This window comes from Rhipicephalus microplus, chromosome 7 (assembly GCF_043290135.1).
Source record: "Rhipicephalus microplus isolate Deutch F79 chromosome 7, USDA_Rmic, whole genome shotgun sequence".
Taxonomy (NCBI): Eukaryota; Metazoa; Arthropoda; class Arachnida; order Ixodida; family Ixodidae; genus Rhipicephalus; species Rhipicephalus microplus.
Window position 1 is genome coordinate 89,358,429 of NC_134706.1, and position 14,596 is coordinate 89,373,024.

A 14,596-nucleotide genomic window follows, 5' to 3' on the forward strand; every position below is an offset into this window, starting at 1 on the left:
ATAGGTCAGAATTGTTGCATAACAATGGCCATAATTTTGCAGTATCTGACCTACAGAAAGAAAACCAAGCAATCTACATGAAAATAAATGACATATTTGAAAAGAGGAGAAAAAACTCTATTAGCATGCCAATTTGTGTTAAATTCAGACTCTTATTAAAGAAAATCGTTTTTCGAGTAGCATCTCCCCTTAAAAGAGGAATATGACTTGCTAAACAGTGCCAGTATATATTGCATGTATTTTTCATTGTAGACATTTCAAAACCAAGAAGCTGATGCCATGTTTTAGTGATTGTTAGACTACCATTCTTTCACAGTTGTAGTGTTAGCATGTGTCACACTATGCAAGGCAATATTGTGTGAATTAAGGGATCTTGGTTTCGCAGTGTACCAGGCTTGGTGTTGTCCCCTGTCAAGCAGACTGTGGAAGGCATGACAACGCCACTGGTCAGTGAGCCTTCTGAAACACCTTGCGAAGTTCCAGTAGTTGAGACGGTGGAGTCCCAACCAGAGCCATTGCCTGCTCCATCCCTTGCTCCTGAGGAGCCTATGGAGATCATTGAAGACGTCCCTGAGGATGTGCCACCCAGAGAAATGGAAGCTAAAGTTGAGTCTAAGGAAGAAGTCTTGGAGGAAGATGTTGATCGGACAGTCTCCCCAGCTGAAGGCAAGCTGACTTCCTGTATTTTGAAACGCTCCTTACTTCAGACCATTTACTCATCTTACGTGAGGAGCCCTTCATGTCCCCTTATTTTAAGGAGCTCTTTGAGGGAGCCAGCATATTCAGAAAGCTTTCTTCTACCTTCCTTTGCTAAGGGCACGTGTTTCACTAGTCTGGGATCGAGAGTAACTGTGAAAAAAGAATACGGAATACATTTTTCGTGTATTAATGAATAATAACGCATACACTGCTTTCTCGTGATATAGGCGCACATATTTTTTTGTTCGCCTGCTACAGCAGCAAAAACAAGGATGGTCGAGCAACCTTGGATCTCATTGCTTTTATTGATGAATTTCAAGCGTACCTTGCTTAAAAGCAGTAATAAAAATCGTAGATTCCGTACATGCATGAAAATGATTTTCAAAACCTAGCTGTGTTAAGCTTATGAAATTTCCTTGCTTTTGTGCAATTTTATCTCGAATCAGCTGAGTTCCAAGTAAATAACTGTTTACTGTTCAGAGCAAGGGTGTGTTCATCGGGTCGTGCATTGCACCTTTTTTGATATATAGAAGAATGATAGAGCCCTACAGCAGGGGCTGTGAGGGATCTGCCCTGAGAGAATTCAAATGTGTGGGCACGGCGTAAAAGCAGACAGCGCAAAAGAGACAAAAAGTATCGGCGATTTTGAAGAAGCATTACTTTGCTTATTGACAAAAAGTGTTAGCCGGTCGGGGTAAGTGTAATTAGTTTTTTATGCTTAACACAAGCTTTGCTTACTTTTTTTTTTTTTCAAGAAGCATTTCTACAAGTAAGAGAGAATCTCTCTGTGATGTGAACAATCGTAACTGATTTTTGGCAGGTATGAGGGACTTTGTGCACAGAATTCCTTTGAGCCGTTGTGCTTGCTATGTGGGTTGAAGTGGCAGATGTTAAAATGATCGACTGCAAGAGCATACCAATGACGTTAGAAATCGAAGGGAAGGTTTCTTGGGCATACATTGTAGCGCATGCGGCGGCACTTGTGGGTTTGCTTACATCATAAAGTTTTATAAAATAATAGCTAGAGGTGAATCTGGCGCTAGTGTCTACGCGGGCTCTTTCTGCTGCGCTTGTACCCTCATGGAAATTAAGGGAAGTACAGGCTTCGGATCCGCTTCGGATGAATTACGTTCTTAAGATTCGCAATGCTGCTTTTCCGAGTGTAAAACGACCTCATAGGAGCTTATATTTAATTTAAACTTGCTTTATTTATTTGTACGCAAACTTTATTGAAAAAAGTTTATTGAGAAAAGTCAGCAAACAGAAAATCAGTCCGTTTACGGTGAACGTGCTCGCCGTCCGCGCAATGGAGGCTACTGGCAACAAGTACAGTGCTTGTAACGATGCGTCTGCAACGATGAACATATTGCGCTGCGGCCTCCACTCGAAAATGTGGCAATTTTACGTGAAAAGGAAACTAACACCTCGCTGCTTTTGGAGCCTTGAAATTGCTGAGCGAGTGCGCGAGTTCGGTCTGCGACATCAACAACTCAATTTGGACAAGCTGGATAACCGCTTTATTATACGGCGGATCGTGGATTACGCGCGCACGTTTGTTTGACATAGGCGTCACCAAACTGATAAGCGGCCTAGTCGGCAGACGAGCCCAAGGCGACCGCATCAGCTCGCAAGTGTGCCTCTGCGGAAAACATGCAGCGGGCATTGAAAAATCGCCATTTGGGTGACACATAACAGAAGGACTACATGCCTGGTGCCTACTGAGAAAGCTGAATTTGCAAATTATTGTAAATAAACAGCTTTTCCATGCTACTGTCTGCCCAAAATGGACTTGTTGTGTTTTCCTTGATTTCTTGGGATTCAAATTTTGCTGCAGTTGCAAACTTGCTTAAAAGATAGATCTCTGCCTCCAGAGCAGCTATGATTGTAATTTTTGTTGTGACATGTAGCTGTATCCTAAGTTTACACAATGGTAGGTGTGAATTTTTGATTGAGATCTTCAAAAAATTTTATTTTTGCCAAAAATTGGAGCAAAAGTGGGTGTGTCTGCAACACTGAAATGCAAGGTGCAACAAACCTTACTAAATTATCAAATCAAAAAAGCACTCCTACTGTTGTGTAGCTTATGTTCATTAGTACACAGGCATGTGCCAACAGTAGCTCTGCAATACAAATTTCTTGCGTCATCATACCGACAAACAAAAGGTAATTTTAGGATATCTCAAAGAACTAATTGGTTTAGAGGCACAGTAATTACATTTTTGAAATCAGCATCAAAAACTCAATCACACTGATTTTTCTTTATGAACACATGAAAATATCTGGCATTTCGTTTCAAGTAAAGTGCCCCCCCCCCCCCCCTTCCCTTCTTTTAGTAAGAAATGCTTAACGTTTGTTTTCTGTGATGCTAGGTGCGTCTGTCCAAGTGTTCTGCCTCCAATGAACTCCTGATATGTTGTGAAGTCGAGTCGGCGGAGCGTGACGCTGCATCTACTTAGCTTCGTCATTGTTTTGCAGTCGATTTAAACAGAGTTTAGGCAAGATGCGTTCGTGAAAAAACATGAACTCTCTGTAAATCCTGCACTGGCATGAGACGCTACATCTATGCGCAGCGGTGAGCGGACGACGCTTCGTTTAAACTCTCAAATACGACTCGTAAAGCTCGAACGTTGCAGCAAATTAAGAGACCTAGCGGTCATCAGCATCTTTGAACAACAAAGGCGCTGCTTGAGTTCTTTGCACCCCACTCCATTACCCACGCTTAGCGAAGAATGAAACTGAAACTGTAGAAAAAAAGTTTCTAGACAGTTCGCTAGCTAACTCTATCCAATCCGAAGCCTGTACTTCCCATAATTCCCATGGAGGCACACGATCGCAGCGACAGATTCTTCTCTAGGTATTGTATGCAACTCTATGGCTTACACTCAGGGCTTGAAGTCCCCCCTCATTGGAGAGGGGGCCTTCACAAAGCAGTTGTGTGTGTGTATGCGTGCATGTGCAAACTTTTGGGTGCAAAGCGAATTGGAATATTGAAGTTTGAGTGTGAATAAAATAGAAGAATTTTTAATATTTCTCTAATATTTTTCTAATGTTTCGAAGCAATATTAGACAGAAAAATGTTGCAGAGAAGGAGGCAATGCAGTGGCTGAACTGTATTTATTACATGATTTTGGGCAACCAATGTAGTGCCGACATCACTTTCATCATGAAAGAAACAAATGGCACTTCTTCAGCCTCTCCAACTCCTCTAACTTCTGTGGAGGCCCAACTCATGTGAGGGACAAGGGCGCGCTTCCTCCGAGTCCAGAGTTAATAATAATCTACCCCGTAAATGTCAAAATATAAACACATCTGAAATTTCGGATGCTGAAAATCTTCGTCCGAATTTGTTATATTCTGATCCAAATTAACATTAAAGTTCGAAAAGTAGCTTTGCCGCAATGCTAGAGTGTAATGTGGAGAAGCACATAAAAATATATGAATAGGCCTTTGTACAGCAGAGTGCAAGGATATCTTTACGGATAAGAACCAGAAATGCACGGAGGCGTGGTGGCAGTAGGAAGCGAATGTGCCAGTACGGCTCAATTCTGACTAGCATCTTCAGCAAGAGAGAGAGAGAGATAAATAGAGAGAAAAGGCAGGGAGGTTAACCAAGCTTGGCTCGGTTGGCTACCCTACACTTGGGGTGGGGAAAAAGGAGAATAATAGAACGGAAAGAGACAGAAAAGAAGAGGAGTAGTCCATATGGCCTAGCGCTGCTAGTGGTATGCATACCCCAGAGACATGCCACACAACCGTTCATGCTGCCTTTTGTGGAAGACTGCTAAGTGCGCTACACAGACGTGTTTCCTTCATGATGATAAGCAGCTCTCTATCATTGCAGCCGTGTGCAGTTAGAAATACAAGGGGCTTTAGGAACACTTTTATGACTTATGTGTGAGTAAGGTACAGCAATGCCCAGGCATTGACGGAGTCAGCTTAGTTTGTGATATGCACACAACTAAGAACGATTGTCTTCACGCGGCAGCAAGGCATGCGTATCAGCAGAAATTTGGCAATCGATTACGTGGGCACAGGCATCGGAGAAAACCGGACAAGTCGTCTGCTCCTCCGCCACAGTCATTGTTTTCTGCATGAATGTTTCCAAGTGCTCCATGCGAAAGAACCATAATCTATTCTGTGGTCTGCTGGTATTAAGGGCACTCATTACGAGACGCAAATTTACCTAGTGAAGCGTGGGCACGCACCAAGTCGCCTGATGAGTCTACTTGGAGGTATTAACGCTGTTTCGGACGTAGCTGTGTCGATTTGATTGCTTGTGCGGAATAGAAATGCACGAGTCTGTTTTTGGACTATTTCGTGGTACTTAGGGACCTTCCTGAAGTTCTAATAGTTCGAATTTCTCATTCATTTCATTTCGTTTATAGATACTGTCAGTCCTTTTTGAAGGGCTATTTCACGAGTGGACAGAAAGCATATTTAAACAAAAATGCACATAATAGAAATACGAAAAAGGAGCTTTGTTGCTGGAACACATATCGTTTCACGGCATAAATCAAAATTTAGATAATATAAGTATTATAATTGAAAGTTCATCAGTGAAATAAGGAAAGAAAGCATCACTGTCGAAACTTATCAAAACACACAATAAAAATCGTAATTTAATTACACAGTGCATATTTTACACATGGCATCTCAATCTTAATGCATAGAATCAGAAAACTCTAGAGCTTATGGCTTCTAAAAACTCAGTAAGGGATTTAGTTTTCACTACCAGATCTGGCAACAAATTCGTCTGTTGTATCACCCTAGGGAAAGAACTACCTGAAGCAGTCGTTATGTGATGCATTATGCACATACTGTGTCCGTCTCTTGATTTTTCTTCTGTTTTGATCTCAAAGTACTTGTCGTAGCTTACTTCAACGTGATTATGAATTACTAAAAAAAGGAATTTTAGTCTTTCAAATTTGGTTCGTTCTTGAAGTGGTGAAAGCTCTGCAAACTTACATAATTTGGTAAATGAATGAAAACGGCGGTATTTAATAAATATAAACCTACAACTAAGGCACTGTATTTTCCCAAGTTTCGAACAGTTAGTTTTGGTATAGTGATACTAAACTACTTCGGCATATTTGATTATGGGTCTTAGCAAGGTTTTGGAAGCTAATATTTTAATTTCGGGAGAGGCAAAATAAAGGTTACGTCTCAGGCCGCATAACACCGCAAGAAACAGGAGGAGTGATCCAGAAAAGAATGTCAAGTCAAGCACTGAAGAAGCAGTTGGACCCACACATGTACAAGATGAGACAACCTGAGTGAGGTCGTAGCAGAAAGTCACCTCTCGCAGCTGATGACTTCACTGCCCTCGGAAGGGAGTTTTGACCAATGAATTCCAAGGAGATTAAATTTACTCTTATCAGGATAATATTATCATCATGCTTCAGGTGCAAGTCCAAAAAGCTTCTTAAGTTATCAAGTACATTGACTGGGACGTTCGGTGGCTTATGCATAGCACCAACGTATACCGTGCGATTACTCAGCATGGTTTTGATCACAAGAGCTTCAGCTTCAATAGCATGCATAAGGACACTAACTATTATATTGTCTTTAATTAAAATTGCAACACCACCTCCTCTTGTTTCACAGTGTCTTCTCACAATTTTGTATCCAAAAGGGGTAGCCTCGGCATATAGTATTTCGTTCTTCAGCCATGTTTTGTTCATTACAACGAAGTAAAATTTTGGTGCGAATAGGGCCAAATAGCAAGCACGGGGGGATGTGCCTTTGGAAACCAACTTTCTTGTTTCTGGTTGGATCTTAATAAATTTTGCACACACACTAAAAATGGCCTCACGGGGCTTCCACCAAAATATTTCAAGGCCTAATGAGAGACAAAAATATTTTATTGCGATGGCAATTATATGGACACTCTCCGCTGGATTTTCTCGTCGGCGTGCCTCGCCGCGGTGGTCTAGTGGCTAAGGTACTCGGCTGCTGACCAGGTCGCGGGATCGAATCCCGGCTGCGGCGGCTACATTTCCGATGGAGGCGGAAATGTTATAGGCCTGTGTGCTCAGATTTGGGTGCACATTAAAGAACCCCAGGTAGTCAAAATTTCCAGAGCCCTCCACTATGGCGTCTCTCATAATCATATGGTGGTTTTGGGACGTTAAACCTCACATATAAATCAATCAATTGCCGTCGGCGTTGACGTCAACGCGAGTGGCACCGTCGCTCACCGTATATGTAGCTCCTTGAACGTGGGTGTGGCCGTGTGGCGGAATGCCCGCGAAATGGTCGCGGGCGCACCTTAGATCTCCACAACCCAGAATGGTGGAAGCTTGACAGTGACCCTCCAGATGCCGTTTGCAGGGGCTCTGACGTCTTCTGTGGAGTCTGCAGGCACGGCCACAGCTGAGGAGTCGTTGCCAGGGTGCTGCTGCAAAGATTGTTTGCGTTGGTGCTGAAGCTTCTGCTCTTATTTCTGGATGAGCTCATGCTGGGTGCATAGGTGCCTCTCCAGTAGTTCAAGCCATTGTTGTTGGACATTTTGCTTGGTTATGACGGTGCATTACTGTCCATTTTCTGGGTCGCCAAATGTGGGATTGTCGAGTCGGTGGAAAGATAAATATCCAACATGAAAAGATAATGACTGTCTATTTGCTTTGTAGTAGAAGTGGGCAAGCATATCAATGGCATGTGTGTCCTGGGTAGCAAAGGAAGGCAGTTTCAATCTTGGCAGCCTGTTTGCGCAGAATATTCGCAGAATGTGGTGTCGCTACACATATTTTTTGTGACAAGCGTCAAGTTTTGTGTACTTCGTGCTGTGGAGCTACAAACCGTGCCATTCGTAATTGTTGGCGGTAAGGATAATCAATGTGCTGACAATGTTACTGTAGCCTAAATACAAGGGAATCTGGTCATCCCCAAGCATAGCATGAAGCAGGGCATCATTGGGTATATTTTTACATGAGCGAAGGCTATGCGCAACGCTTTTGAGCGTTTGTGTTGCTCTGCAAGTAGTGTGGCAGCTTGCGGTTGATTTCGGTTTTGCTCACTCGCATCGATAAAAGGCCAGTAAACAACCTCGTGGTCCAAATTTTCTAATGAGAACATGCTGCCGCAAGAACTTTGCGAATAAGGGCTGTAATAAGGAAGTTACAGGCCTTAAAACGACCCGCATTGGCTGGTTTCGGTTTCCCAATTGTCCTTTCCACCTTTTTCTCCCAGCAGAGAGGGGAATCGTAGCTCTTTGTCATGACTACGCCCACTTAATCAATGTAACAGGATGTCAGCATTAAGTCATTAGCATGCAGCCAACAACCGGGCAGGGCTTCCCCCACTTAAGGGTGTGTCATAGTGGTGCGGGGAGGAAGTGCAGTGCGAAGAGCACCTTTTCTCTAGTGGTAAAGTAGGGCGACGTCTTTGTATCACAGAGGCTTTCGTTCTGACAATACCATTTTTCCCAGTTGTCTTAGGCTCTACAAAATAGCAGAGAGCAGCTCAGGAAAATGAAAATGCAGACTGTGCTTAATTATTAAAACTGGCTCACTGCAAGGCCAAGGGGCTGTTTCATAGAGCAAAGAACCAATCGCCAAGCTCATGGGTGCGTAATGTTGCTGATGGGCAAGATTTCATTCCTGCGTGTACAAAAAAGATTGGTAAGTTGAAAGGGAAAAAAAAAAACTGATGTTGTTTTGCGAAATAGGAGGGTTTATGTGGTGCACAGCTCTACAGTGTTCACAGAATATGATCGCTGAAGTCTGTATGAGCTTGAGAATTAACTAGCTTATTTGTGTGTGTGGGGGGTTGGGGGTGTATCCTGTTTAGTGGCCTTTTAATACTTTTACAAAATTATGTGTACACGCTAATGTGAATGGAGAAACGTTTTGATGGTTCACTGTACATTTTGTTGTCATATTATAAGGATATTTTTTTTGGAGAACTAAACAATGAATTTGTAGCTGCGCAATGACCCACGAAGTAATGAACGCTATGTTTACTTTGGATAACGGGTGTCTCGAAGAGGTGGTGCTTTCTAATACCCGTGCCACACGGGCATAGAAAATGACATTCGGTGGCGAAGGCCTTCAGTTCCCAAATGACATTTTTTCGGCGGCGCTGCTACACGTCCAAAGTGAATGACATTTGACTTGATGATGTTGATCGCAGCACCTTCCAAGTGAGCATTGGGTGACGAACGGCATTCGTACGAATGCCATGTCGTTCGCCAGTGTGGCACCGCGCGAATGGCAATAAATCTGAAGGCATTCGGGGGTAAATGCCATTTTCTCTGCCCGTGTGGCACGGGTATAAGAGAAGAGAAAAAGAATTGAGGCATTCTTAAAAGTGACCAATAACTGTATTTCACCTACAACTTTCTGCAAGTGTCTGAGTCTGGTAATAAATAAAGGACAATTTATTTCAGCAAGGAAAATGAGCAAATTATCAGTAAACAGAAGTACTACTTTTTGGCATGGTAGTAGGCATGCACTTTAGCTCTGTACCTTCCACTGTGCTGTCAAGAAAGGTTGTGGTTAAGTATAGTATCTCACTGCACCAAGGTTCCACTGTTATGAATCCGCTAGCCAGGCTCCATGACTTTTTTTTTTCTTTAAACCTAACATGTTAAAATAAAACTGATCAAGGCATGTAACTGAAGTTATTGTACTCATTTACAAAGCTTGCAAGGACATTTTTGTATGCTCATAACAAAGTGTCAGATGCGTGCCAAAGGCACTTTACATTTAAAATTTTTAAAGTGGTGGAGTCTGCTGTAGAATGCAAGCAAGCATTTGGTCTCATTGTAGTGTAGACATAGCACGAGAACTATTTTTTTCTTCCTGGTTAGAGTAACCAGACAATAGAATTCACACCAATTTTCGTTGGCGCAAACAGCCTTTACATGAGAGGCTTGCTGCATACTTGTGATTGGGCAACAGGGAACCAAATCGTCCTAGAGCCAACTCTGTCAAGTGCTCTTTCTGACCGCAAAGCAGGTGGGATGAATGCTGTTATGTCTTTCTCGTGATTGAGGCACTAGCTGATATAACCTGATAACAGCGGCCTATTTTGGTGGTGATGTCATCTGCCGTGGGGTGCTTGTCGCACACACCATGAGGGAAGAAGAATTCACCCACAATTGTGATGCTGTGTGATGTGAATTCTGAGAGCAGCTGTTTAGGTGGTCTTGGTTTTGTGATAAGTTGAGGCGAATGCTTCTGCTTCGGGGGCCCACACCTGTGGGTTCTGGTGTCAGCGACATTGAGCCTCTGCTCGACCAGCTTTTTGAGCAGCAGTGGCATTGCTCATTGTTCATACAGAACTGGCTGAAACTGTTCTGTATATAGGTATACAGTATGTGTGAAGAAGAAAGTGCCGTAAGTAGAGTAAAGTGAAATGAACTGTATTTGGTCCTGGAGAACTGGTGAGACACCCCACTAACATGTATGTGCATTCCACAACAGCGGACGCTAGACGGCACGCACTACTGTGGTGCCTCAGGTGGCTGCTGTGAGACCTGTCATCTCTCTGCTGTCATTACGTCCTCCTCACACTCTCCTTGCTATCACTGTCTTTCATTCTTTGTTACACTTCGCATTCGCTCTCCTTCACCCTCGTTCGCTCTGTTCGTTGTGCTGACTACGCTCAACAAAGAAACGGGCCCCTAAAAGCTGCGCTCTAGAAGAAAAACAAGGTTTTGTGCTGGGATCTAACACAGGCATTGTGCGTGGCAGTCACGTGTTCCACCATTGTAGCACGCCAATGCTTTAAAAAAAGGGGGGGGGGGGTCCTATAAATACGTTATGGCGATTCAGGAGTCTCATTAACCAATGTAACACTGCCTGGCAGTACATAAAATTGCACCATGTTGATTGCGTAATGAGTGAGTGGTGTAAAGCTGAAAACCCATTACAAAGGGCTCAGCCATAAAATTTTCGGCAGCCACAGCATTAACAAAGTGTGCATCTATGCAGGTGCACACACTGGCATACAGATGCATGATTACTTCGCAAAATGATGGATTTTTGTGAAGTGGGTGTTTTGCAATTGTATAGTCGACCAAACTATACTGTGCAACGGCCACTTTATTCTCTCTTAGCACCATATCGTGGAACAAAGCTGCAAAAAATTGCTTTATGGACATGTGCTTTGCGGGCATACACTTGTTCTCACTTTTTTTTGAAACTCAATTCAGTTGTATGATAAAGATACACACAAAAAACTGCCACTCATGCACGATATCTAAAAATTAGGCCGACTGTACTTGCAATAGGTAACCCAGGAAAGTTTTACAATAAGCTCTAAGGCTGCTCTTCCAGCTTGTGTTGTGATTGTGCTGCGTGTTTCATGCAGATCTCTTTTTTTTCGTGACTTTTTGCATGCGTTAACCTTAATGACTTGTGAACACTATGTTGACCAGCTTCACTGATTTTTGTTTTGGTGCAGGAGAGCCTGTGATGGAGACAGTGGCGTCAGAGGAAATGGTCGCTGAGGCAGTTATTGAGGACTCTCTCTCATCCAGCATCATTGTGGATGACGACAAAGAAAGTGTCCAGTTGGAGCCTGAACATGGCACATGCGCTGAGCAGGAGACAAAGCCTGAGAGCGAGGTCAACAAGGAGGCCGTAGAGGCCCCTGTGGAAGAGGCTTGCTTGGAATCTGGATCAAAGGACAAGGATGACAGAGATGAAAAGGATGACATGGATTACCAGCCTGCAGCTGATGAGTCCGACTCGGCCAAAGATGCTGCGAAATCCGATGCAAATAATGATGAGGCTCCACTAGAATCTCCTGATGTACTGTCAAAGAAGGATGAACAGACATCAGGTGAGTGGCCATTGATAAAGTTAGCCAAGTGCAAATGGCCACATGGTCTCTCTGGAGCAAAAGGAAATGTTGAATATGACATTGTTCAATCAAATGCACAGTAACATCAAATATTTGCACTGGCCAAGCATATGCATGTTTATTGCACAGTAAGAAGGAAAAGTGAGGTTTGCATGCGTAAAGTACAAAATAAATTAGCTGGAAAAAAGCACTTTAAAATGAAGAATAATAAAAAGAGTGTCCTATATAGTGCCAGTTTTGGCCGTATTCATTATATGTACCGTAATTACTCGAATCTAACGCGCACCTTTTTTCTGGTTAAGCGAGTTCATAAATCGCATGCACGTTAGAATCGAGTACGAACAAAAAAATTACGGCCAATCTATTGCCTTCGGCAAATCTAACATGGCCGCCCCCTACGTGCGTCGGCATGGCGCGTCGTCCATTTCTGCCTATGTGTTTCTCATGTGCGGCACTTCGTACGTGTGCTGAGGAGTTCATCTAGTAGTGCATTAGCATCGACGGCGTGGAATGGCCAACTCCAAAAACTCGAGTGCACCACGATGCCGCTTTTAAAAGAAAAGTCATCGAGTGTGCAGAAACGGACGGAAATCGGGCCGCATCGCGGTCGTTCGGAGTTCCCGAAACGTGCGTGCGGGACCGGCGGAAACAAAAGCAGAAGATTTTCGACAGCAAAGCTTTACGCAAAGACTTCAGTGGACCACAGCAGGGTCGGTTTCCGCAAATTAAAGAGCTGCTCGGCGAGTATGTGCTTTAGCAGCGAGCAGCACAGCGGCCCGTGACGGCAGAACTGCTCCAAGTGCGGGCTATGCAATTAGTCTTAGAAAAATGTCTAATGCGGAGCCAGTTTAAAGCGAGCAGGTTCTGGCTAACTAAATTTATGAAGAGGAAAGGCTTTTCCCTCCGAAGGGGAACATGCATATGCGAAAAGTTTTGCGGAGGAGTACGATGAAAAGCTTCACAGTTTTCAGAGGTTCGCCCTAAACTTGCGGCGCAACAACGACTACCTGCTTGGGCAAATCGGGAATGCCGATCAGACGCCTCTTTACTTCGACATGCCTGGCACCACAACTGTCGAGAAGAAGGGGGCGAAGCAAGTTCGCGTGCTGACATCGGTCCACGGTAAAACTACAGTGACGGCAATGCTCTGTTACACGTCAGATGGGCACAAGCTTCGCCCGTACCTCATATTTAAATGGAAGACGCTCCCGAAAGGAGTCGTTTTTTCGGGTGGTGTGATCATGCGGGCCAGCGAGAAAAAATGGGTGCGCGTTGCAATCGATGTCTTACGTTTTTTTTTTTTCGCAATGGAAATCGGGTGCGCGTTACAATCGAGGGCGCGGTAGAATCGAGTAAATACGGTATATACTAAAGTGTATAATGGGTCACTTGTGATGTTTTTTACCGTAGGCAATTATTTTTATTGCATAAGGTAGTCCTTCACTTTGTTAAAATCTTTATAACGAGAGAAAAGAAGTTATCAATGCGCTGCAATGTTATTGTTATGTACCATTAGTGCAGTTTTGCAGTGAAGTAGTGTTGAATGCCGTACTCCAAGGCGTTTGGCAGGTAGAGGAGTGTGAGCAGTGTAAATTGAATAACTCATGATGTACAAAGGCTCTCTCTCTTTCTTTTTTTGAAAGGTTTACAACTGGATCTAAATTTGTACGTTATGTGCAACCTCGCTTAACTATGCTATAGGCTGATGGTTGTGTCATGTTGACATGCTGGATAAAAATGATACATGTAAAGAGGCAAAAGGTCTGGGCACTAAGTGTATATATGTGGAGCATTCTATGTTATGGGGCTAATATGAGAGTTTCTATCATTTTACTGTAGAAACCTCAAGTAAAATGATAGTTAATCTGTACTCTGCTGCTACCACACATTTCCGGATACATTATTTTGGGAGGGCAAATGTTTATTTGCTAAATGTCTCGTATAAACACTAAGGAACAAAATTTGAAGCGCAATAAAAAGGGACCGAAGAGTACACACGACAAGCACTGTCGTACAAACTTGTCCAAGCTTCCGTCCTTCTAAGTGTAAACACTACTAATAAAGACCACTAATGGTTATGAATGTTTATGCCTTGCAGAAGACGATCTGCAGGAAGATCCTCAGCTTACAGCTCATGAAGATGATGATGATGCAGAAGAATCTAAAGATGCCTGGGCCCCTGGAACAGTCAGCTCACCATCACCAGGTGAAGAGACCATGTATGACACACGGAGTGAAGACGATGGCGATGATAAGTTGAAGGATGACAAGTCATCTATAGATGATGCAAGAACAAAGACGCCCGAGACACCCAGTGGCACTGAGCCAGACATGAAAGATGATGCCTCGCAGCATATGGAGTCGGGCACTGAAGATGGCTCTGGAGATTTGAGTAAACATTTGCTTGGCTCTGTTGGGGATTCTGTTCCGAATAGCCCAGCATCTGTGCTGCAGGGGTGAGCATTACTCTTTTTTTACTGGTACTGTATAATCTCGATCAAAAGGAATTGCTTAAATGGGACACACTTTTTCCACATCTTCATTCGTAAATATTTTATACAGTAAAATATAAGTGATATTGATCTCAAAAGCAAGCAGAAATATTCATATGAACCAAATTTCTCATCTAAAAAAAATGTTAATGTTTGCACGGGGTCGCGCAAAGAAAATACTATATGAGACTATATGTAGTCGTCTTCTCTTGTTGCATCTTGTTCGTTTGCATTCAAATCTATTTGAGAAGAACCCAACACGCCCAACAAAGCATTCTATTAATCGGAGTAGTGGGATTTGCCCAAAATATGTGGTGCATACCCGTTTGTGATGATGATGGTGGTGGCAAGTTTGACACTTTACATCTGGTTTAAACAGTTTCACTGTTATAAAACTAGTGAAACATGTTTTTAAATAGTGATATATGCACAAAAGGTTTATTTGGGTAGAGAGAACTCGCATATGTCTATCTGGGACACATGCGAATGAATGAAGCTGGCTGCCGTGGATACCCGCGTCCGAGCTTCATCTGAAAAGGCCCTACAACAATTTCCTAATTAATTGTTGAATGGCTTCAGTAAAAGAGCTTATTGCC

At 43.2% G+C, this 14,596-nt stretch overlaps 1 protein-coding gene across 6 annotated transcripts in view; it reads left to right on the forward strand.

The window, feature by feature from the left end:
* The window catches only part of LOC119185020 (uncharacterized), an 89,972-nt gene that overhangs the window by 48,628 nt on the left and 26,748 nt on the right, over window positions 1–14,596 (forward strand). For all 6 annotated transcript variants that reach the window (XM_075869459.1, XM_075869460.1, XM_075869458.1 and 3 more), the window contains 3 exons: window positions 386–666; window positions 11,107–11,487; window positions 13,607–13,964. In XM_075869459.1, coding sequence (XP_075725574.1) covers window positions 386–666; window positions 11,107–11,487; window positions 13,607–13,964 — 1,020 coding nt within the window. The remainder of the gene's footprint in view (window positions 1–385; window positions 667–11,106; window positions 11,488–13,606; window positions 13,965–14,596) is intronic.